Source organism: Mobula hypostoma, chromosome 9, assembly GCF_963921235.1.
Source record: "Mobula hypostoma chromosome 9, sMobHyp1.1, whole genome shotgun sequence".
In the NCBI taxonomy this organism is placed as follows: domain Eukaryota; kingdom Metazoa; phylum Chordata; class Chondrichthyes; order Myliobatiformes; family Myliobatidae; genus Mobula; species Mobula hypostoma.
The window spans coordinates 120,308,735-120,333,798 of NC_086105.1; the positions used below are offsets into that span (position 1 = coordinate 120,308,735).

Sequence of the window (25,064 nt, forward strand, 5' to 3'; positions counted from 1 at the left end):
TTCTCTAATGCCTGACTGATACTTAACATAGTCTTGCCTATTTCATTGCATTGGCAGCCTTATCACAGAACTTACAAATGGTCTGCATACTTACAACCTTTGATACATACTCCAGTAATCATAATTTAAGATAGTCTAAAATTTACTCTTGAACTATACCATACACATTTCCTACACTGACTTCATTTATTTAACTTGGATTTTATGATAACGATCCAGGTAGCCAATGCTTTGTTCCTTATGATGTAATTGACATAAGCTCTCATTTAATGGACCTTAAATCTGTAGCAACTAACTGTATTACAGATTATGTAGAGAAAGAGAGAGCAGCTTTATCTCTTTCTGGGAAGTTTGCGCAATAAATGGGATTTAGGATCAGGAGGATGGGTTAAGAACCCTGTGCTCCTCTCTTACTCCCCTCACACGCACAAATGAAATGTTTCCAAATCTATGCATAAATCCTTGAGCTCAACTCTTACCTTCAAATTCTTTCAAAATTTCCGGGAGGAAAAATATGAAAGTGGTTACCTGACTAAAGCTCAATGCTGTACCATGTTTTCCTGATTTTCAGTATTTCAATCATGAATTGCAGAATGCTGATAGGTAAGGTTCCACAAGGAGCCAGATGATGAGAGATTCAAGTCTTTCTTCATGTGTTTCTGACCTTTGACTCATGTATCAATACATTATTCAAACTTCAGGAGCTTCAAAAACTGCTAGCATTAATGTCCTCATGAGAGGGTCACAAACATCTATTCTCCGAAGAAGGCTAGCATTAATTGAAAGTTTCTGACTCTCATGAGGTTTTCAATGTGAAAAATTATTCAGCTTTAGGCATAATACGATCAAGCTTTACAGTGGTATGAAGGAATGACTGCAATCGAGTTAGAAATTGATATTTTTTTTAGTGTTACAGCTATATTCATGTGGAGATGCATTTTGGCATCAGGAGAAATGTGTCTCGTCTCTGCCCACTTATCATCAACAACCTTACAGTTAGCAACATTTCAACTCAGCTTCCTGGTCATCATTATTTTGCAGGGCCTCATGGTGGGATGACCATATCTCCTTCGTTAACAAAAAGGCTCGGCAGAGGTTGTACTTCTTGTGGCAGTTGGTAAAAGTCCATCTTCATTGGAACATACTGATGCAATTCTACACTGCCACCATAGAGAGCATCCTCACATCAGGCATTACTGTCTGCTGTGGTGCAGCATCCTCTCTCAACATATGACACCTACAGCAAACTGTCAGATCAGCATAAGAGATCACTGGCTGCTGTCTACCTTCACTGTGGGACTTGTATGTGTTCAGGACAAAGGAGCGGACAGGAAAAATCATTGCGAACCCATTCTACGCCCCCCCCCCACTCCAACATCCAATCCCTCCCTCTAACTACTACCTTGTCACTGCACTGTATTGTAGACACTTTAAACCACTTTTTATAATCCTGTTTACATTCTAAATAACATATTGGTATTTGTGTGTTTGTGCACATTTTATTCCATATCCTTCCTTTAACCTCTAACTTTCTTTTTATATGATTCATTATTCTTCATAATTGTTGAATGTTGTTGTTTTTTATTGCATGTCACACCCTGACCAACACATCGCAGCAAATTACTAATACATGCATGTAAATGTACTGTGTAGGGTGAATAAAGTTGATCCTTGACTATACAGTATATCCTTTTTCTCTTGAGAGTAGAACAATAAATGTTACCCCAAATGGTAGTACTTCTAGGAAGATAGCATGTCATAACATTTCATAAACCATAGCAGAGAATTAGAAACTATTCCACCAAAAGATAACAACCAGTTATGTGATTCCAACATTTAAGTAACCAATCCACACCTCATGTTTGTGGTGGCTACCAAATCTATGAAAAGATATGAGTGTGATCAAGATGGGTTCATTTCCTGTTCCATTTATTTTCATTGATGTCTGACCCTTCCATTTTTCCCAACGCTGCCTATAAGGAGTTTGTACATTCTCCCCGTGACTATATGGATTTCCTACCGGTGCTCTGGTTCTCTGGCACATTCTAAAGACATAGGGTTAGGGTTAGTAAGTTGCCGGCAGGCTGTGCTGGTACTGGAGGCATGGCGACATGTGCAGGCAGCCCAGAACAATCATCGCTGCTGTGATTTGACACAATTACTGCATGTATTGATGTATGTGTGCCATGCGCCACAGCAGTGTAGCAGTTTGCTGTTGCAGCTCGGGGTGTTCAGAAATTCAGTTCCAGCGCCGTTCTGGAAGGAGTGGCTGACATTTTCCACGTGGAGTGCACGGGTTTTCCCCGGGTGCTCCGTTTTCCTCCCACAGTCCAAGGATGGACCAGCTAGGAGAAATGGTCATTGTAAAATGTCCCATGGTTAGGTTAGGGTTAATCAGGGTTGTGCGGTTGCTGGGGCAACATGGCTCATAGGCCTATTCTGCGTGTAGCAATAAATAAGTAAATTGAACTGAATTTATTTCTTACATCCTTCACATACATGAAGAGTAAAAATCTTTACGTTACATCTCCGTCTCAATGTGCAATGAGCAATTTATAGTAATTTGTAATAAATAGTATGTACGACAGGACAGCCAATACAGCACAGAAATACAATTGTATCAGCATGAATTAATAAGTCTGATGGCCTGGTGGAAGAAGCTGTCCCAGAGCCTGTTGGTCCTGGCTTTTATGCTATGGTACTGTTTCCCGGATGGTAGCAGCTGGAATGGTTCGTGGTTGGGGGTGAGTCGGGTCCCCAATGATCCGCCGAGCCCTTTTTACGCACCTGTCTTTGTAAATGTCCTGAATAGCAGGAAGTTCACATCTACAGATGCGCTGGGCTGTCCACACCACTCTCTGCAGAGTCATACGATTGAGTGAAGCACAGTTTCCATACCAGGCAGTGATGCAGCCAGCCAGGATGCTCTCAATCCAAGAAGATTATGATGCACGAATGGCCATTCACCCTAATATGTGTCAACTGACCTATCTGGCACAATCTCACATTCCAGCTCTTGATCCACAGTTTACTAGTTGCAACACAAAAATGCACTTCAAATATGAAAGGAAAAACAGAGCCAATGTTTCTTCAGGATCTCAAGATCTTTTAAAATTTTATAATTCCAAATTATGTTTTTTGATTGTCACTTCACATACAAGATCCTTGCATTGTAAAGGGTTAATCTTTGTGCTTGCTAAATATCTCATCACTGTGGCCTTGAATGTAACAGAACTAGCTGCAGGAACCTTGACAACACTGTGGGAACTTTAAAGTTAGGTGAATACAGGGGTGGGATTCGCGAAAAGTGGTGATAAGTGATGATTTGTTCTGGTTCAGTGGTTTGAGCTGGTTCACCTACTGCAGCATTTCATATCAGTGGAAAGAAGATGAAAGTAGAGTGGCTGGGGCTCAAGAGAGTAGTTCCTCACACCCTCACCAATGGGTTGGTTGTGAGTGGCACTGCGGATCGGCCGACAGAATGGGAGGTGTACTGCAGTGAGAGGGGCTAGTGCATACCTAGATAAGCATTTAAATGCTTGCTCTACTCTGTCCTAATAAATATAGTTTAAGGTACATAAGTAGTATTTGTCTCTTTCGGTCTATCCGAGCCAATCCAAGGACATTTTGCGGTACCATAACATTTTGGCCTAGTTAGCAAAGGATCTGGTGGATGTGATAAAAATCAAAAATGTTTAGGAGTAAGAGTAAGAAGGAAGACTCCCCCTGCAAAGAATACCAAATACCAGGGTGGACCAATAACTCTGAGAGGTCTGGTAGCCTTGCCAATTTGTTGGTGGACCACAGTGCACCAATGGATTGGCTAGACAAGCTGGACCCCCAGGGAGTAATTTTGTGTTCATACAAAAAATTTTAGGGTTCCTGATTAAGAGAGGGAACCAGAGAGAGGTCTTTTGGCTGCTAGCGGCCATTATCAAATGTCAACATGAGAGAATCTCTTGGAAAGAGGGGGAACGAGGGAACCATGAGGTGGAGGTGTCGAATCAGTGTTGCACAATCATGGCAGAGGTTGCCCAGACTGAGCACACCTGGGCTGGGAAGATGGGGGGAAAGGGTGTCAACATTGCCTGCTGCCTGGTCAAGGTCTGGCAGCAAGATGTGACCTAAAGGGCTAATTCTCTCATGAAACAACAGTGGTTGGCCTCATCGGTAACAATGATGAGTCGGCATACAGAGAGCAGGTAGAGAGGCTTGTCAAATGGTGTGGGAACAACAACCTGAGTCTCAATGTGTACAAGACAACCAGGAGTGTACTGCCAGATCCAGCTCAGACCGCATCATGAAGTTCAAGGCAAAAGATTGTGCACTTCAGGAAAGCGCAGGTTGGCCACTCTCCATTGCACATCAATGGCTCTGCAGTGGAGAGAGTGAAGAGCACAAAGTTCCTTAGTGTGCACATAACATACAACCTAACTTGGACCTACAACAGCTCTTCATTAGTCAAGGAAGTACTGCAGCATTTCACATTTTCTGAGGAGATTGAGGCATACAAGGCCCCCCCATTCTAACAACTTTCTACAGGAGCACCACCGAGAGTGTCCTTTCTGGTTGCATCATTGTGTGGAATGGAAGCTGCAAAGCAGACCGCAAGACCCTACAGAGGGTAGTAAAAACTGCCAAGAGGATGACTGAGGGCTCCCTCTCCCCACCCCGCCATTTGTGACATTCATCAGGATCAATAGACAATAGGTGCAGGAGTAAGCCATTCGGCCCTTTGAGCCAGCACCGCCATTCACTGTGATCATGGCACAATCAGTATCCAGTTCCTGCCTTATCCCCATAACCTTTGATTCCGCTATCTTTAAGAGCTCTATCCATCTCTTTCTTGAAAGCATCCAGGGAATTGGCCTCCACAGCCTTCTGGGGCAGAGCATTCCATATATCCACCACTCTCTGGGTGAAAAAGTTTTTCCTCAACTCCATTCTAAATGGCCTACCGCTTATTCTTAAACTGTGGCCTCTGGTTCTGGACTCACCCATCAGTGGGAACATGCTTCCTGCCTCCAGCGTGTCTAATCCCTTAATAATCTTATATGTTTCAATAAGATCCCCTCTCAGCCTTCTAAATTCCAGAGTATACAAGCCCAGTCACCCCAATCTTTCGACATATGACAGTCCTGCCATCCCGGGAATTAACCTTGTGAACCTACGCTGCACTCCCTCAATAGCAAGAATGTCCTTCCTCAAATTTGGAGACCAAAACTGCACACAGTACTCCAGGTGTGGTCTCACCAGAGCCCTGTACAGCTGCAGAAGGACCTCTTTGCTCTTATATTCAATTCCCCTTGTTATGAAGGCCAGCATGCCATTAGCTTTCTTCACTGCCTGCTGTACTTGCATGCTTGCTTTCAGTGACTGATGTACAAGAACACCTAGATCTCGTTGTGCTTTCCCTTTTCCTAGTACACAAGGGCTCAAAGTATTGTTGAGAATCCCGGCCATCCATCCCACAATCTCTTTGAACCACTACCGTCAGCAAGGAGGTACAGGAGCATCAGGACTAGAACTGCCAGACTGAGTAACCGCTTCTTCCCCCAGGCTGTGAGACTAATGGATATCCTGCCACCCCTTCACTGAGGTCTCATTACTAGGACAGCGAGCTGGTTACTGTTTACTTTTTTGTTTACTGTTTACCTGTGCTGTACACTACATGCACCTTGAATTGTATTTTATTATCTTATTTGTGGTAATATTTTGTTTTATGTGCTGTGTGTGCTGTATGCTTTGCAGGTGGACTGTGGTCAGGAGGAATGTTGTTTCGTTTGGTTGTGTAGATGTACAGACAGACAACATTAAAGATTAACTTAAACTTGAACATTGAATGCAATACCATGATCTGTGAATAATGGCCATTGCCGTTACAATGGGCAGGTTCCGATAGGGAGTAGTTGATGAACCTCTCTGCACCTTAATAGTATAGCATAGCATTGCGCTACTACGGTGGAAATATACTGGTTAGAGGTAGGCTTACTTCCCACGTTGAATGGCACATACTGGGTGTGTAGCTCCCAGGCCTGCTCTTGGCTCCCCACAGGTTGATCTGGCTGGGTTGTGTCGTATGTGTACCACACGATCTGGCCGATCTCCTGACCCACAAGTTGAAATGTCAGGTAAATGGTATCACGGAGGCCAATCAGTTCGGATGACAGCTTTTCCTCCATATGGTACTGTCCAGTTATCAAGGAAGGTCGGTCCTGATGACCTTTCTATACACAGGATTGGGGGTTCTGAAATCACAAAATTCATTTGAATACTGTGCTATTAATAATGGTTTATTAAGTTCCAAAGTCACGAGGACATGCTTATTTTTGGTGGGGAGGGAGCGTAATGTCGTGGTTAATATTTCTGTTGCTACATGCTAGGTATTTCATTTCAGCAGCTTTCTACAAAAGCAGTGTGTCCTGCTGGGAGCATGTTTTGGTTTCGGCTAAAGATAAGGCGCCATGTTGTTCAACTCAGGAATGCTGTGTCAGTCAGTCAGGATTGTGGGATCATAAATGTTCTAGAGAGAGCAGGGCAGAGAGAGATTTGTGATGGGCAGTAGTCTAGTTTGGGGTCTCTTGTCGGAAGCTGTGGAGAGAGACACAAGGGAAGATGCTGCAGAATGCCATTGGAATGAGAGTCCCCGTTGCAAGCTTTGTGTGGATGAATAGCTCCAAGGAAGAAGGCGCAATACTCCTGAGAGTTTGTTTGAGATGGACTTCAAGGGAAGTTTGGAATGTGGTTGGTGCTTTCACGCAGACCGTGGGCCAGCGCATGAGTAAAGACGACTCTACTATAAGCTCCAACATTATGTGCACATTGAACTGGTTTAACTGTAAGGAGCAATACACATCAAAGTTGCTGGTGAACGCAGCAGGCCAGGCAGCATCTCCAGGAAGAGGTACAGTCGACGTTTCGGGCCGAGACCCTTCGTCAGGACTAACTGAAGGAAGAGTGAGTAAGGGATTTGAAAGTTGGAGGGGGAGGGGGAGATCCAAAATGATAGGAGAAGACAGGAGGGGGAGGGATGGAGCCAAGAGCTGGACAGTTGATTGACAAAAGGGATATGAGAGGATCATGGGACAGGAGGCCCAGGGAGAAGGAAAAGGGGGAGGGGAGGAAAAAACCCAGGGGATGGGCAAGGGGTATAGTCAGAGGGACAGAGGGAGAAAAAGGAGAGAGAGAGAAAGAATGTGTGTATATAAACAAATAATGGATGGGGTACGAGGGGGAGGTGGGGCATTAGCAGAAGTTTGAGAGGTCAGTGTTCATACCATCAGGTTGGAGGCTACCCAGACGGAATATAAGGTGTTGTTCCTCCAACCTGAGTGTGGCTTCATCTTTGCAGTAGAGGAGGCCGTGGATAGACATATCAGAATGGTAATGGGATGTGGAATTAAAATGTGTGGCCACTGGGAGATCCTGCTTTCGCTGGCAGACAGAGCATAGGTGTTCAGCAAAACGGTCTCCCAGTCTGCGTCGGGTCTCGCCAATATATAGAAGGCCGCATTGGGAGCACTGAACACAGTATATCACCCCAGCCGACTCACAGGTGAAGTGTCGCCTCACCTGGAAGGTCTGTCTGGGGCCCTGAATGGTGGTAAGGGAGGAAGTGTAAGGGCATGTGTAGCACTTGTTCCGCTTACACGGATAAGTGCCAGGAGGAAGATCAGTGGGGAGGGATGGGGGGGACGAATGGACAAGGGATTCGCGTAGGGAGCGATCCCTGCGGAAAGCAGAGGGGGGGAGGAGGGAAAGATGTTCTTAGTGGTGGGATCCCGTTGGAGGTGGCGGAAGTTACGGACCCAGAGGCTGGTGGGGTGGTAGTTGGACCCGGAGGCTGGACCCAGAGGCTGGTGGGGTGGTAGGTGAGGACCAGGGGAACCCTATTCCTAGTGGGGTGGCGGGAGGATGGAGTGAGAGCAGATGTGTGTGAAATTTGGGAGATGCATTTGAGAATAGAGTTGATGGTGGAGGAAGGCAAGCCCCTTTCTTTAAAAAAGGAGGACATCTCCCTCGTCCTAGACTGAAAAGCTTCATCCTGAGAGCAGATGCGGCGGAGACAGAGGAATTGCGAGAAGGGGATGGCATTTTTGCAAGAGACAGGGTGAGAAGAGGAATAGACTCTGTTTATCCAAGCTGAATCCACAAACCTTTTATTGTAATAATTCTTTGATATACAAGGTGGGTTTGTCAGATTGTGAATTCTTGGCCCTCATCACTCACAGATCTCTCTTCTCATAGTTGCTCTAACTTTATGTATATTGATTTTTGGTCTCACTGCCAAGGAAAGTTGGTCTTTCCTATCCATTCCATCCAAGTTTTATGCAGCTCAATTAAAACTTGGTTCAACTTTCCCCAAAGAAAACAAACTAATATACTCTACCCACAAAAGAGGCTACAGAGCTGTACATAATATTCTATCTGTAGCCCAATTAATCATTCATACAATTCTACCTCTACTTATCTCCTAGATCTTGGTTGATAAAAGAAATGAATACTGACCACTGCTTTCCTCTATATTGCTGAATCATGGCTAATCATCTCAAAGCACCTAGGAGATGCACCTGTGTCTCTACAATTTCTTCAGGCATGATAAACAAACCAATGTCGGTGCCCTCAGCTCCACCAATAACCCCGGTACTAAAGGCCCTACTTACATTCAATGGGTTCTACTGCATGTCAGACACCAGATTCTGGAAACATTCTCTCTGTTCTCAACTCCACCACAGTAAGAGGTTACAACCCTTGGACAAATGAAGCAGTTCAAGGATTTCTTTAGGCCACCAGGAAAATAGCAACATCTCCACTGATTCCTGATGAAGGATTTCGGCCCTAAATGCCGACTGTTTATTAATTTCCACACATGATGCCTTATCTGCTGAGTTCCTCCAGCATTTTGTGTGTGTGTTGCTCTGGATCTCCAGCACCTGCTGAATCTCTCGTGTTTAACATCTCCACTGACCTGTGGGAGTGCCTGAATCACAATATTCAGCAAGATAAAATATCATTAGGAGTGACATTGAGAACCTTGAACTTCTTCTCTGGGAGCTCAGCTGGTCCGTCAAGTCCCTCCTGCCCCACCTATACTAGTCTACGAGTCTTACATGGGCACTGACTGGCACGTTTAAAACTACTAGAAATGGTCATCCTCGACTCTGATACCTGAACCGGAATGGTAATCTACACCTCTGTTTCAGTGTGGTTGTGCGGTGACTCGGAACTCGAGTGCGCGGCGCCGGTTGCAGGGAGGAAGCAGCAAACAGACGGGACAGAGCAGACCGAGGAGTGGGACCTTTGGTCTTGGCGTCCGTGAGGAGCGGTGAGGCGACAACTCTGACGGCACAGACATGGCACTTGCGAGGTGTCGGGTTGTAGCTCTGTCGAATTCATTGCAGTGCCTTCCACGGGGTGGGGGAGCTGACCGGGGATCACCAGGCGCCTTGGCGGCGTCTCGGCGACAGCACCCGGTGGTCATGGGAAGAGCAGGATTTGGCAGCGGGTTGAGAAGACTCCCCGGTTAAACACACATCAATTCATTTCCTGACAATCTGACGGCTTAGATTCTGACCTAACATCGACAGTCACAGGGGAGGAACGGGTTTGGGCCTTATGGTGACGGGGTGACATGATCTGGAACCTTCGAACTATACTGGACAAGAGATCCCCGGGCCCGGACGGGACAGAACAGGTGTTCCAGAAGGTTAGACCGAATTGGACTTGTGGGGAGGACCGGACCGGGGTTGCGTTCTGATGGACTGAAATCGTGGAGTCAGAGGGGATCGGGATGGACTACAGATTTATGTCCCAGATACGACTCAATATACCGTACCGATAGGACTGGAAATCCAAGGAGCTGGCTGGCTCGCAGCGTGTCGTCCCAAACCGGACTTAAATCTGGAACTTGAATGAATGGTTTGAAATTGAAAAAAGAAAGTCCTGGGAATGTTCAATAGGTCAGCTAGCAATACATGGGGGAGAGACACAAAAGTTTAAAGTTAATAACGCTTTATCAGAAGTGGGGAATTGAAAAGGAGGTGTTTTAACTTGTAAAGAGAACAGTTTCTGTATGAGGATGGAGTCCAATGGTGTGTTTTAAGTGGTATAAGGCTTTTGGTGCCATCTTTTTAGTACATTTGAAGTCGGCATCAGACACAGAATTAAGAAAAAAAGAATACAGTATGATGGAACTAAGAGGGAGAACACAGCAATAGTGGAAACCTGAATCAATTAAGAAGGCTAGAAATTACCAAAAGAACAGAACACAACTCAATACTCAAATAATCTTACAAGGGTCCCCTGTGATAATTGCAGTATATCTTTACTTCTATGATGACATCCTCTTGCTTAAAAAAAACCCAACATGCTTCTTTTTTTTTTGCTGGCTTTCAATGACTTATTGTACAAAAACGAGCTTTTGGACAATTAGTATTATTCAAATTTATCACTTTTTAAAAAGTACCCTCCTTATCAGTTATTTTGTACAAAGTGGGTACCTTTACATCTATTCTTGTCCACTCCCTCAGTGTATCTATATCCCATTGAAGCCTGTTTATTTTGTCCTCACAATCCCATGTAATTTTGTGTCATTAGCAAACTTAGAAATATAATATTTGGTCCCCTCATCCCCTCAGAGCCTCATTGATGTAGTTAATAAATACAGTGCCTTGGAAAAAGTATTCAGCCCCAACCCTTTTTTCGCATAAATGAGTATTAGAACCAGGGATTTTGATCAATTTAACTGAGAATTTTTATTTGTGAATCACATGCTTTTTTTTCCACAGTGGAGCCCCAAAAAACAGAAAATTGTAAAGTATGAAAAACTAAATATTCAGAAGCTGAAATGTCAGCAGTTTAAAGTATTCACCCCCGCTCAATACTTAGTTGAACCACCTCTGGCAGCTATTACAGCCAATAGTCTTTTTGGATAAGTCTCTTAGCTTTGCGCAATGTGATGGAGCAAGATTTGCCTAATCCTCCTTGTAAAATTGCTCAAGCTGTGCCAGATTAGTTGGGGCGTAGCAGTGGACAGCCATCTTGAGGTCTTGCCAGGGATGTTTGATGGGATTAAGGTCAGGACTCTGACTGTGCCACTCAAGGACATCAATTTTCTTCATTTGAAGCCACACCATGGCTGCTCTGGCACAATGCTTTGGATCATTGTCCTGCTGAGAGACGAACTCCCTCCCTAGTTTAAATTTTCTGGCCGAGGATAGCAAGTTTTTACCCAGGATCGCTCTGTATTTAGCGGCATTCATATCTCCCCGTCAATCCTGATCAGATTTCCAGTCCCTGCTGTTGAAAAGCATCCCCTTTGCATGCTGCTACCTCCACCATGCTTTACAGTAGGGTTGGTGTTATCTGGCAGATGCGCATTATTAGATTTACGCCACATGTATCGCCTAGTGTTGAGACCAGAAAGTTCTACTTTAGTCTCATCCAACCGCAAGATCTTCTTGCACATCTATACAGTACCTTTGCAAAGTCTTTACGATCAAGGATATGCTTTTTTAGTGGCATTTTTGGCGTAGATCTGAATGCCAGCCAGGTACGCCATCCCTACTGTAAAGTATGTTGGAGGTAGCATCATGCTATGGGGATGCTTTTCAGCAGCAATGGCTAGAAATCTGGTCAGGATTCAAGAGAGATGAATGCTGCTAAAGACAGAGAGGAATTCAGAAAATTGATGTCCTTGAGTGGCCCAGTCAGAGTCCTGATCTTAACCCAATCGAACTTCCCTGGCAAGACCTCAAGATTGTTATCCACTGCCGCTCTCTAACTAACCTGGCACAGCTTGAGCAATTTTGCACAGAGAATGGGCAAATCATGCTCCATCACGTTGTGCAAAGCTAATAGTGACATATCCAGAAAGACTACTGGCTGTGATAACTACGAGGCACGGTTCAACTAAGTATTGAGTGGGGGGGAGGGGAGGGGTGCATGGGGATGAATAAACGCTGACATTTCAGTTTTTGAATTCTTAGTTTTTCTTGCTTTACTATTTTCCCTGTTTTGGGTCCCGACTGTGGAAAAAAAGGAGAATGTGATTAACAAATTAAAATTCTGAGTTAAATTGATCAAAATCCCTAGTTATAATACTCATTTAAGTGAACAAAGGGGTTGGGGGCTGAATACCTTTTCAAGGCACTGCAGCTGGAGGTGAAGTTCTGTACCCCATTAGTCAGTCTTGCACGCTGAAAAAGATCCATTCATCCTCACTACAAACACGAGGAAATCTGCAGATGCTGGAATTTCAAGCAATGCACATAAAAGTTGCTGGTGAACGCAGCAGGCCAGGCAGCACCTATTGGAAGAGGTACAGTCAACGTTTCGGGCCAAGACCCTTCGTCAGTCCTGACAAAGGGTCTCGGCCCAAAACGTCAACTGTACCTCTTCCAATAGATGCTGCCTGGCCTGCTGCATTCACCAGTAACTTTTATGTGTGTTGCTTGTTAATCCTCACTGTTTGCTTTCTGTCCTTTAATTTGATCAGCATTTTAACTTGATTGACCAACCTCCTGTATGGAACCTAAAATCTGAAAATTCAAGTACACAATTAGTTCCACCATATTTAATCTATTAATCATTCTCAACAAACTACTGTAGAAAATTCTAAAGTGTGTTTCTTTTCATTAATCTATGCTGTCTCAGCTTAGTCCTCCCATTTTTTTCCAAGATGCTCTGTTATTCTTCATAGTAGATTCCAGAATTTTCCCCACTACTAATGTTAGACTGGAGGCTGATAGTTCCCCGTCTTCTCTCGTTTCTTCAATATTGAAATCACGTTTGCTTTTTAAGTGCAAGATATAAAATACAAAACAGTAAAGTTGTATTTAATTTGTTTTACAAATAACTTACCAGTTCAGCTTTGTAATACTTGACTTCATTATTAAAACTTTATTTATCACAAATACAAGTTATGACAAAGTCGACTGTTTGATTAGTATGCCAAATAATTAAGAATTGATCTGACATTTATCGCACATTTAAGCATAACTTCTGCATCTATTTAAATTGCTCATTGGCTTGAAAATTAAAATGCAACTATAGTTTAATCTTGGAAAAATTAAATCCTTTGATATAGAATGGATGTTTTTGTTCAGTTCTGTTTTGTCATCCTGACAGATACCAGTTTGCTATAATGTTTCTGTGTTTATAGTGATTTGACATCCTGTAATGCTGGATCAGACACAAGGAATGCATGGATTCAATTACATTCAGGAGTGACATAGTGCTTTCCGATGTCCATATATACACCCCAAACTCTAGTCACTTGATGCTAAGACTAAATGGAAATGGACAACCAGGTACTGTCTGAGAGTAGTGTTACATCTTATTTTTCATTACACTCACATTTGTGGGATTTTACTGTGGCAGATGAAACATCAAAACAACATATGTATATTGTTTCTCTAGTGTCTTGAGGAACTTCATCAACGAGTCTCAAGCAGTATCATCAAACTAAAATATGAGAATTGGGCATGAGTCAGAAAAAGATAGGATAGTGAAGAATAATGCCCACATGATGCATGTTCTTGTCCAGGTGCTTTTAGCAGGACAGTGCGTGAAAAACATGAATATAATCTGTAATACTTATACTTTCGAGAAGCCTGCAGTTCAGTCTATGCCTGTGCCAACTATCTATCTGCCCATTGAGCTGAAAGAAAGGTAGATATCGACTACTTGAGTGTGGGTTTCGGTAATCTCCTTAATGCAGCAGCAAGCATTCAGACTATTTATGTATTACAGAGATCTGTAGCCTGGAATAGACCCAAGGCTTGGAATTTAAGGAGTGACTGTGACCCTTAGTCCATGCAAAAAGCGTTCATGATGAGTTTAGAAGGGTGTGAAATGATCATATTTAATCATACAAGAATCTAAGGGTCATGATTGGGTAGGTATTGAATATTCTCACAAGTGGTAGAGCCACAAATGAAGGGGTGTTATTACAAGGTAAAGGAATGGTCATTTTAAGGCTGAGATACATAGGAATTTCTCCTCACAGAGGGCGGAAATATCTAAGGGTTGTGAAGGGTAAGTCATTGGACATGTTTAAAGAGTAGGTAGATAAATATTTGAAAGGTTAGGGAATTGCAGATCATGTCGAACTGGAATCAAAATGGAGTTGAGGCCTGGAGCAGATCAGCCATGGTTATATTAACTGGCAGAATAAGCTTGAGGGATGAAGTGGCCTAATTCTGCTCCTATTTTCTTGTGTTTTTATATAGCTAACTGATGTTACAGTAGTGGAAGTAGAGGCACACGGCACAGAAACAGGCCCTTTGGCCCAACTGCTGTTTGCGACTACTACTTCTGCAGTCCATTTCATATACTGCCACCCTATGGGGTAAAACATTTCCCCTGGTATTCCTACTAAATCTCTCTCAAAAAGTCCTAGAACATTATAGCACAGAAACAGGCCCTTTGGCCCATCTAGTCTGTGCTGAACTATTCTGCATAGTCCCATCAACCTGTACCTGGACCATAGCTCTCCATATCCCTTCCATCCAATGTGCTTATCCAAAATTCTCTTAAATGTTGCAGTCGAACCTGCATCCACCACTTCCACAGCCAACTTGTTCCACGCTTGCACCACCCTCTGAGTTAAGAAATTCTCCTTCATGTTCCCCTTAAATATTTTATATTTCATGCTTAACCTCTAATTCTAGTCTCACCCAACCTCAGTGGAAAAAGTCTGTATGCATTAACCATATCTATACCCCTCATAAGTTTGTATACCTCTATCAAATCTCCCCTCATTCTCCTATGCTCCACAGAATAAAATCCTAACCAATTCAACCTTACCCTATAACTCAGGTCCTCAAGATCAACATCCTTGTAAATTTTCTCTGTACTCTTTCAATCTTATTGATATTTTTCCTTTAGTAGGTGACTAGAACTGCATACAATACTCCATATTTGGCTTCACCGATGTCTTATACAGCTTCAACATGACATACCAACTCCTGTACTCAATACTTAGATTTATGAAGTCCAATATGCCAGAAGCTTTCTTTATGACACTATCTGCCTGTGACACCAAGGAATTATAGATCTGTATTCCCTAATCCCTCGATTCTTCTGCACTTCTCGCTGCTCTACTGTTCACTGTGTAAATCCTACCCAGGTTTGTCCTTCCAATGTGCAACACCTCACACTTGTGTACATTAAATCCCATCTGCCATTTTGCAGCCTATTTTTCCAGATCCCACTTCAAGCTCTGATAGACTTCCTTGCTGTCTACTACACCGGCAATCTTGGTGTCATACATAAATTTGCTAATCCTGTTTACCACATTATCATCCTGATTGTTTATCATGATTTGGAAAGCTGTGAGTCGTGGAGGCAAATTCAATATTTATTTATAAAAGGTTAGTTATATATAGAAAGGAATTATTTTAAGTGTAATGGAAAACTAGCAAAAAAGTGTGGGACTAATTAGATGCTAAACTTTTCCAATGTATGATGCCCATTTGATGCAGTGCCATCTTTCAGTCTGTCTGTTTGACTAAGGTTTTCAAGTGCAACACATACAAAATGCTGGAGGAACTCAGCAAGTCAGGCAACATCTGTGGAGGGGAATTAACAGTCAGCATTTCAAGTTTTCAAGTGATGTGATTGTAACAAAAATTGAATATTTTATGTCTGTTGCTTTGAAAATTCAGGACCTAAAACCTAAAATGTTTCTGCAAGTTACAGAAATGCAGTTTTTTCTTCTGAAAAGAATGTATCAAAATGGATTAATGTTTGAGATTATACATTGTACTGATGTTACTTTCAATTCTAGATTAATAAGAAAAATGTTTATAATTTATAGGAAGCCCTTTGAATATTACAGCAGTATGTCTAATTCACTGTGCTCAATTTCTGTTACAATCTCATATAATGATACCAAAATATTTTCTAAATCTAAAAAAATGTAAGTCATTTTAAATGTTTTCAATTCATGAGCAATGCAAATAAAATAATGATATTGAAAGCTTGTACTTTACTGCTTTTAAAATGGTAAAATGTTGCTTGTTAACATTACTAAAAGTATTCTAATTTCCTTTTATAAAATCTGCAGTTTTTGTGTCAAAGTTCAAAATCCTACATAATGTTAATGCCTACAGCAAAGGTGTTTTGGAGCACCTGAGCAATGAAGAAACCAGAGGTGATGTTGATGTTAGTGAAAAGAAAGTTGACACGAGAGTGGAGGAAACACACACGAACATTCTGCTCGATGATGATGGAGATCTGGATGTAATTAGAAGATCTGATGGTGTTCTTCATTCTGATGAAAATGATCAGTGGCGAGAGATAGTATATCCCACAATAATAAGTAAAGGGGAAGAAATTTTCAGTGAGGAGTATGAGGAAGATTGCTCTGTTTGCAATGAGATCAGAATAGGTAAGTCAATATAAATGGTATTTTGCATGATATGAGGATATTACGTGATGGGATAAATAATGTATTTGAATTTTTAGTTGTGTTATATTTGAATACAGGAGGACCATGTATTTTATGTGAAGCTAGCTAAAATATATTTTATGTAAGTGCAGGAGTAAAGTATTTATTGTAGTATAGCTCGCCTTATTAATATTTGTAGCAGAAAAGACTGTTTGCTGGTTCCTTTGCCCTTTGGCTTTGTTATTTAAACTAGGTTGCAGAATTGCTTTTATAATTGTACAACTATGTTACATTATTTGAACAAGAAATCTGCAGCCCTTCTGGGGCAATGACATTAACGTTTGCAAATTACCTAGCATACTTTAGATAGCTATTATAATTATCTAATGTAAACCACTGTATTCTGCTTGAAATCACAATAAATGAGGAACCTAGAACATGAATTTTCTTTATAAACACATAATAAAATTAACCACATTTAAAAATATTTTGAAATAGTGTTAAAACCCTATTTTAGAAGCTAGAGATCTCAATTTAAAAGTATTAAAAAGACAAAACCCTTCATAATGACACCATATAACACCATGTAATGATATGAAAGGGAGCAGTAAAAACATTGGAAATTATGTACAAAATAATAAAAATAATGTATAATGATTAAAGTAATCATTAATGAAGAAAACATCACTTCATACAGTGCAAATGGAATTTGACATTGAAAAGTATGAAGTCAGGCTCTCAAGTAAAATAGATCAAATTATTAAATGGAAAGAGTCTGCAAGAGTGAAGTAAAGAGGATCAAGGTGTTCTGCTACATCAGTTACAAAAAGATAGGAGATGGATACAAGTTGTTTGGAAGGCAAATGGTATATTTTGGCCTTCATTGCAAAGGGGTTGAAATTTAAAAGTAAGGAGTTTTAGAAAAATGATGTTGGAGGAGCTGAGTGGGTCAAGCAGCACCGTGGAGTGAAATGGACAGTTTGTCTTGAATTGTGCCCCTTCATCAGTACTGAAGAATAGAGAGGAGTTAGCCAGTATAAAAAGGTGAAGTAAAGGGGTAGAGAAAGTGCTAGATGAATCCAGGTGAAGAGGGGTAACAGGTCAAGGAAGGGAGAGTGGAAATCATGAGGGAGGTGACAAGGTGGAGGCAGCAAAAGACTGCAGATGATAGAATCTGATAAGAGAGGAAGATTGCACCTGGTATCAAATAATGGGCTTGCAGAGGTAGAATGAACATTGGGTAGAGGAGAAACCAGTGGAAGAAGCAGGGTAATGCGGAGCTTGGGTGAATGTAGGAGGAATGAGGTCGATCAGCAGGAGAGAGACTAGGGACAGAGGGGAGTAGTTTACCTGAAATTGGAAAATTCAGTGTTTTCATGCTGTTGGCTTGGTGAATACTCAGGAGGAATATGAAGTGTGTATGAGAATAATGAGGATTTAAGAGAAATGGCACAGAAGAAAATATGAAATCAACAATAGATCAGGCATGTTCATATTGAATAGTGGGACAGGCTTGAAGGGTCTAGTAATGTACACCTGTTTTTATTTTCTTGTGTTCTTGTATTTTGTCAAACACTTATTTTGCAATGAATATTCATTACCTTTAGGTTGGTCTGAATGTGTAATGTTATTATTTTGGAATGGATATTCAGGTCAGACTTATTTTTCTTTAGCAATTGTTTAATGCAAGATGTAAATATATACAGTATTTGACTCTACTTGAATGCATGTGGACTTACTGTCATCACTTTCTATTGTAATTTTTTATATCCAGTTAATGCTGAGAATTACGAGTGTAAGCATAAAAATTAATTATATCCTTCTAGTGTAGGCATGTTGAGGTGAGAGGCAGTCTGAAATGTGGCATTTATATAGGTAGTTCAAATAAAGGAACAAACATTTTTAATGAATGTTTAAAAATTAAAGTGTAGACTGAAGTACATCTGAGTATATGGTCCAGTTATTTATTGCCAGTTGTATATTGTCTGGCTAGCTGTGTGCCTGTCACAGGGGACCTGCTAAGGTTAATTAAAAGGGCTGAGTTAAATCAGAGATGATTCTTTAGGATATTGAGAAGTTCTTATCAAAGTATGCAGTGTAACTTATTGGTGGAATTTCAATTCAAGCTGATCCAATTTAAAGGATTGCTTATGAATTTTGACTAACTAAATGGAACCGGAATCAGGTTTGTCATCACTCTTACATGATGTGAAACTTGTTGTTTTGCGCTAGCAGTTCAGTGTAAAGACATAAATTTACTCTAAATTACAAAATTTTAAAATAGTGCAAAAAAAGAATAATAAAGTGGAATTCTTGAGGATGTCTGATGATGAAAAGAACTGTGCCATGATGGATTTTGTTGAGTATACGACCCTCTGCAGCCTCTTGGACTCTCCATATGAGGCTGTGATGCAACCAGTCAGAATGCTCTCCACTGTACATCTATAGAAATTTGCAAGTGTCTTTGGTGACTTAACATATCTCCTCAGATTCCTAACAAAGTAGAGCTGTTGGTGTGCCGTCTTCATGATTGTACTGTTTACAGTGCCGATAAAAGATGATCGCCCAGCACAGGAAGAGATAATGACTGGAGGCCAAATGCAACATAATTTATTTGTTAACCTTTGAGCAGAGGGATGAATTGAAACAAAAGATTTGTAAAAATTGTCATATTAATAAATCCATCTGCAGGTATTCCCCCTTTAACTGTTCTGTGATGCATATCCCTTTTGAGCAAAATTGCTGGATTGATGAAAAATGCATCCATTGGATATGTATCTGATACTAATGTAAAGTACGGTAAGCCTACCCTTGTTATTCCTTGCTTTACGTGGTCCTCATTAGTTCTGGCAGAGATGAACAAGAGCCCGATAAGCAGATTTTAAAAAATTCTTACTCAGGTTTCAGAATGAAGTCGGTATAATCAACCAACAACTTAATTGTACAATATGAAGGTCAGAACACTAACTTTATGAAGGTCATTAAAGTAGCTGTTATTTTGTGTACTTGGAGACTTTATTTATTGTCATTTCAAGTAGAATACAGTGATTCACGTCAGAGATTTATGGCGATCTTTTAAAGTGTGATAGACACAAAAATGACTACAGAAACACTGTGGATGAGATTAATAGTAGGAAATATATTTTTTAGAAATAGAAGTGATGTGTTGTGTTTGGGAGGTGCTAAAATCTCTTGGAAGGACACAAATGCTAATTGACCTTAAATTAGCTGAGGATGGAAGACAAAGGACTAAATGGTGTCATGTTGCTAAGGATGATTTGAAATGTTTTTATTATTGTAACATGTACAGTGTATATACCTGTCATGCATACTGTTCATATAAATGGAATGATTACAAAGTGCTTTGAGGTAGTGCAATGCAGAACAGTAATAAAATGCAAAATAAAGTGCAGCATCTACAAAGAAAGTGCAGTACAGATAGGAAAATGGTGAAAAATCATAATGACGCAGATTGCGAGGCCAAGAGTCTAACTTAATGAACTAGGGAACCATTCAGGAATCGTACTACAGTGGGTAAAAGCTGTCCTAGAGCCTGATAGTATGTATCCTCTGCCCAGAGGGAGTGGGAAGAAACTGGGTAAATCCCAGATATTCATGGCCTTGGGGATGGGTTGAGACCAAAGAAAGGGCCCAGCGTACTGATTATCTCAGTGTGCTCCAAGAGGTGTGAAAGCACTGTTCTGGTTACAAACGCAGTCAGCTTGGATTATAGTGTTTATTTACCTTTACTTTAAAAACAAGTATATATTATAATAGTTGTTTCGATAAACTACAGACCTGTGAGCATTCTTTTGATAAGTATTTAAGAGTCTAGTAGATTTAGTTGCATTGATTAATAAATGTTTGAAACAAAGACTGCAAAACACTTGTATAGTTTATTTGTAAAACTGCTTTCATTTTTTTCCATACTGAAGATTATTATTAGAATAATAAACCTGCAGACAATATGGGCTCCAATCTTTCACCATCGTCTCCATCACTCACTGTACACTGTTTGATTCTGTACCAGTTCATAACCGTGGTATCATAATTGATCCTGAGGCAGCTTCAGACCATTTATCCATATCATGGATAGTGATTAGTTTGATCTTCATTGTTTTGTCTGAGCCCACTATTGAATGAGTGCACCTATTTCTGAAGCCCTCATTTATATGTTACTACCTTCAGACTCCTACCTGGTGTTTTTTTTTATTTTACTATTTTTAAATATCAAGCATCCCAAAGTTCTGCTGCCACGTTATTAGCCTGCACCCAGTCCCAGTCCCTGATCACCTCTAGAGTTAGTCATATCAAGAAAGATCTTGGTTTAAAATTTCTTAACCATTTTCTCATTTCTCCATCATCTTGTCCTTTCTTATGTCCATGATCTCCTTCAACCATATAATCGGAGATATCATCATCATCATTATGTGCCGTGTCATATGACGTAGGCAATCATGGTCTTCCTTTTCTAACCATGACCATGATTGTTCTTGGCAAATTTTTCCTCAGAAGTGGTTTGCCGTTGCCTTCTTCTGAGATTGCCTGAATCTTCAGAGATTGCCTGGCATCAATGGTCATATAATTCATGACTTGTGATATGCACCATCTGCTTATATGACCATCTACCACCTGCTCCCATAGCTTTGCATAACCCTGACTGGGGTGGGGAGGCTAGGCAGGTGCTACAGGCTAGCAGAGGAAAGAAGCGCCTTACACCTCCTTTGGTAGAGCTGTATCTTCACCCCGCCAGCCAACCTGAGATGCTATTCCCTATAATTGAGAACTCCACAATTATTCTACTTTCATGCTTTCACTTGCAAAAGCTCTCTGGAATTGCCTCAAAACCTTTCTGCCTCTCTTTAAAACACTCCTTAAAGTGACTTCTTAGACCAAGTTTTTAGTCAGTTGCAACGTCTCCATATGTGACGTGAGGTTAGTTATAGATTAACGTTCACTTTAAAAGGAGCAGTGTAAATGGAAGTTGTTTTGCTTATCTTGAATAGTACATAAAATTTGTCTTATCAAATACAACCTGTTTTACTTCTTCCTTTTTACAGAACACACAATGGGTACTGCACTGGAGGATGTTGGAAAGCAGGTATTGTAGATATATCTTACAAAATGTAAATAAAATATGTATTTTAAAAAATACTTTTTGATTGCAATCTTATCAACTGCAGGTGTGGCGTGGTGCTTTCCTTCTAGCTGATTACATTTTAAACAATCCCTACCTATTCAAAGACCACACGGTTCTAGAGTTAGGAGCAGGCACAGGCATGACCAGCATTGTCATGGCAACTGTTGCAAAGACCATTTATTGCACAGGTAAGACAAAAAGCATGCTTGGATAGTTAATTGACATTGATTTTTGTTTGGTATTGGTTACCCATGATTAATGAAAGTTTTGAAATTGTACCAACAATAGCTGCATAAGGACTTACTGTTCCTAAAATAGTCAAATCATGGGGGGTGAGTTGAGTGGTTTGAGAACAAATGTTTTCTAATTTGTTCCACGTTGCAATTTATTTTTAATTGTGTTGTGATGTTTTTATGTATATAAAATCTAATAATGACATTAGTATGGGGCATGGACACCACAGTAGCGTAATGGCTAGGATGACACTTATTAAAGCTCAGGGCTTTGGAGTTCTGAGTTTACTTCCAGTGTCCTCTGTAGGAAAGCTTGTACATTCTTCCTATGTGTGCGTGTGTTTCCTCCAGGTGGTCCAGTTTCCTCTCACAGTCCAAAGATGTACTGGGTGGATTGACTGGTTATTGTAAATTGTCCTGTGATTATGTTAAGCTTATTCAGGTTTGTCGTGAATTGCTGGGTGGCGTGGCTCAAAGGGCTGGAAGGGTGTACTCAGCACTGTTTCATAGAGTTGCATGGGAAGCAATTAATGAAATCGCTGCCTGGATGTCTAGAAAAGATAGTTGACAACAATGGTGGACCTTGAGAGGATTGGGAGGGCTTAGAAGAATAGTGAAAATACCAGGCACTATAGCTTTTCATAATTAGGTGACATCCTCATGGAGAAAATAACAGGAGGTATCTCCTGTACTTAATAAAGTGGTCACTTAGTGCATGTTCTTGGTTTTCCTGTGTTACATGTCCACAGTTTCGTTTTCCTGGGAGTCCATAGTTTCATTTCTGTGAGCGTTAGCTTATGACGTATGCCAGCGGTATAAAAGAAATATGGTCATAGTGCTGAGAAGGAGTCGAAGGAAAGAGAGAGAGAGTGAAGATTGCAGACTTCGAGCTATCTGGGAACAGCTCACGATTGAGAAGGGTAAAGTCTAACGCTTACCCATACCCAAAGGATTGGGTTAATCAGCAGCACACTGTGCATTGTGGAGACGTGTCTGTCCTTTGTATGATCCATGGGTGTGGATTTTGTGACAGTCACTTTGTGAAATCGCTCTTCGTGAATTTCGGAACAGTATTCCTCGGCTGGGATCTTCGGTAAACGTTTCTTTGTTCGCTAGCCCTGGAATCTTTGGAATTCGTCATGATCGCCTCGTCGCTGCACTGTGAATCCACAAGTCTCTCCTCTCACCTATTTTGTGAATTACTGGGACTCTCTGAACTGCCACTTTAAGACTATGCTTGAGTAAGATTTGTTAAGAACAGGTTGTAAGTGACTGAAAGGGAGCTGTAGACGCATAACACTGTTAACTTCTGTTTAAGAAAGTAGTTTATTTAATTTTCTATATTTTTGAGTAGATGTAAATAAATATAGTGGTTTTAATATTTAAACTCAACTCAGTTTGTCATCTCTTGCTGCTGGTCTGTTACGAAATCGTAATACCTGCTGCTGTAGTCCATCCACTGCAAGGTTTGACATGTGCATTCAGAGATACTCATCTACATACCACTGTTGTAACCTATGGTTAATTGAGTTACTGTTGCCTTCCTGTCAGCTTGAACCAGTCTGACCATTCTCTCTGACTGCTCTTATTAATAAGGCATTTTTGCCCACAGAAGAGCCACTCAATTGGTGTTTTTTTTTTATTTTTCACATCATTCTCTGTAAACTCTAGAGACTGTTGTATGTAAAATTCCTAGGAGATCAGCAGTTTCTGAGATATTCAAACTACCCTGTCCAGCACCAACAGTCATTCCATGGTCAAAGTCACTTGGATCACATTTCTTCCCCATTCTGATGTTTGGTCTGAACATTAACAGAACCTTTTGACAATGTATGTATGCTTTTGTGCATTGAATTGCTGCTGCATGTTTGGCTAATTAGATATCTGCATTAGCAAGCGGGTGTACAGGTGTACCCAATAAAATGATCACTGAGTGTACATACAAAAAAATCCTCAGGGCACAATCCTAGCCAAACCATCTCAATTGCTTCATCAATGACCATGCTTCCATCATAAAGTCTGAAGTAGGGTGATTCGCTGATGATTGCACAAATTTCGCTTTCATTCTCAGCAAATGAAATGGACATGTAGTCAAGATTTGCACAACATTGAGGCATGGACTGGTAAAGTGGCTAAGTAAGTCAGCGCCACACAAGTGCCAGGCAATTAGCATCTCCAAAGGGAAAAATTAGCTACCTATACTTGACATTGTATGATATTATACAATCATCAATAACCACCATGCACCCCCACCCCCCAACATCTTGGGGAATCATCACTGAAACTCAGCTGCACCAGAAATATAAATTCTGTGGCCACAAATGAAGGACAGTGACTTAGAGACTAGGTTTCCCACAGTGGAAGACATATTTTCTGACCAAGGCCTCTCCATCATCCACATGACACAAATCAGCAGTGTGATGATAATTTGTGTTGAGGTAAGAAGATTTAAGAAAATAGTCTCCATTGCATAATCTTTCATTTAATTTCAAGAATAAATAGCTGGGAGAGGGGAAGTGGTTAGAACATCGAACAGTAAAGCACAGGAACAGGCTCTTTGGCACACAATGTTGTGATTAACTAATTAGTAATCAAATGACCAACTAAACTAATCTCTTCTGCCTGGTTGTTTTGCTATTGTATTTCTTCAAGTACAGTAGATTGGTAGGTAATAAAGTTCAAATACTTTAATATGGTTAAAAGATTAAAGGTGTCCATACAAATAAACTATTTCCTCTATCAATGTAGAAGAGAGACACAACTTTAAATTAAAGCTAAATTATCCAAGGGTAATGTCAGGAATCATTTCTCTATGCAAGGTGAGAAAATCAATACTATTCTTCTGAGTTCAAATTTCAGCTATTTAAACAGGGTACTTAAAGATGGTAGAACTAAGACATATGGATGAAGTAGTAAGGATCAGCTATAATCATGTTAAATGATGCCACAGGGCATAAGGGAACCTGTGTTTCTAAGACTGATATCAACATTATAGATTTGTATGGCCAATAAGATGCGCGAAGCCCATATGGTTTCATTTTTTCTCTCATTCTTTGCTTAACCTTTTTACTAATCTGTCCAGTTCATCTGGAGGTACTGCCAGAGCTGCATTCTGTTCCAAATAGGACTGAAATATTGTTTGCAAGTTCTCATTTGACTTAGGCCACTATCTGAGACAAATACAAATCCACAATCCCTTATCCGATATCCTTGGTGCCAGTTGCATTTTGGAATTCAGAATTTTTGGGATTTCAGACCCCCCCTCCCCCAAAAAAAACGTATGCTCAAGTCCCTTATT

At 40.8% G+C, this 25,064-nt stretch overlaps 1 protein-coding gene across 5 annotated transcripts in view; it reads left to right on the plus strand.

Annotated features, from left to right (window-relative positions):
• The first annotated feature begins 9,047 nt into the window (after positions 1 to 9,047).
• Positions 9,048 to 25,064, plus strand: part of mettl22 (methyltransferase 22, Kin17 lysine) — a 55,687-nt gene continuing 39,670 nt past the window's right edge. For 3 of the 5 annotated variants that reach the window (XM_063059008.1, XM_063059012.1, XM_063059011.1), the window contains exons 1-5: positions 9,192 to 9,325; positions 13,163 to 13,310; positions 16,070 to 16,393; positions 21,454 to 21,494; positions 21,577 to 21,721. In XM_063059008.1, coding sequence (XP_062915078.1) covers positions 13,205 to 13,310; positions 16,070 to 16,393; positions 21,454 to 21,494; positions 21,577 to 21,721 — 616 coding nt within the window. In that variant the 5' untranslated portion in view covers positions 9,192 to 9,325; positions 13,163 to 13,204. The other 2 variants (XM_063059009.1, XM_063059010.1) reach the window with 2 other exon arrangements.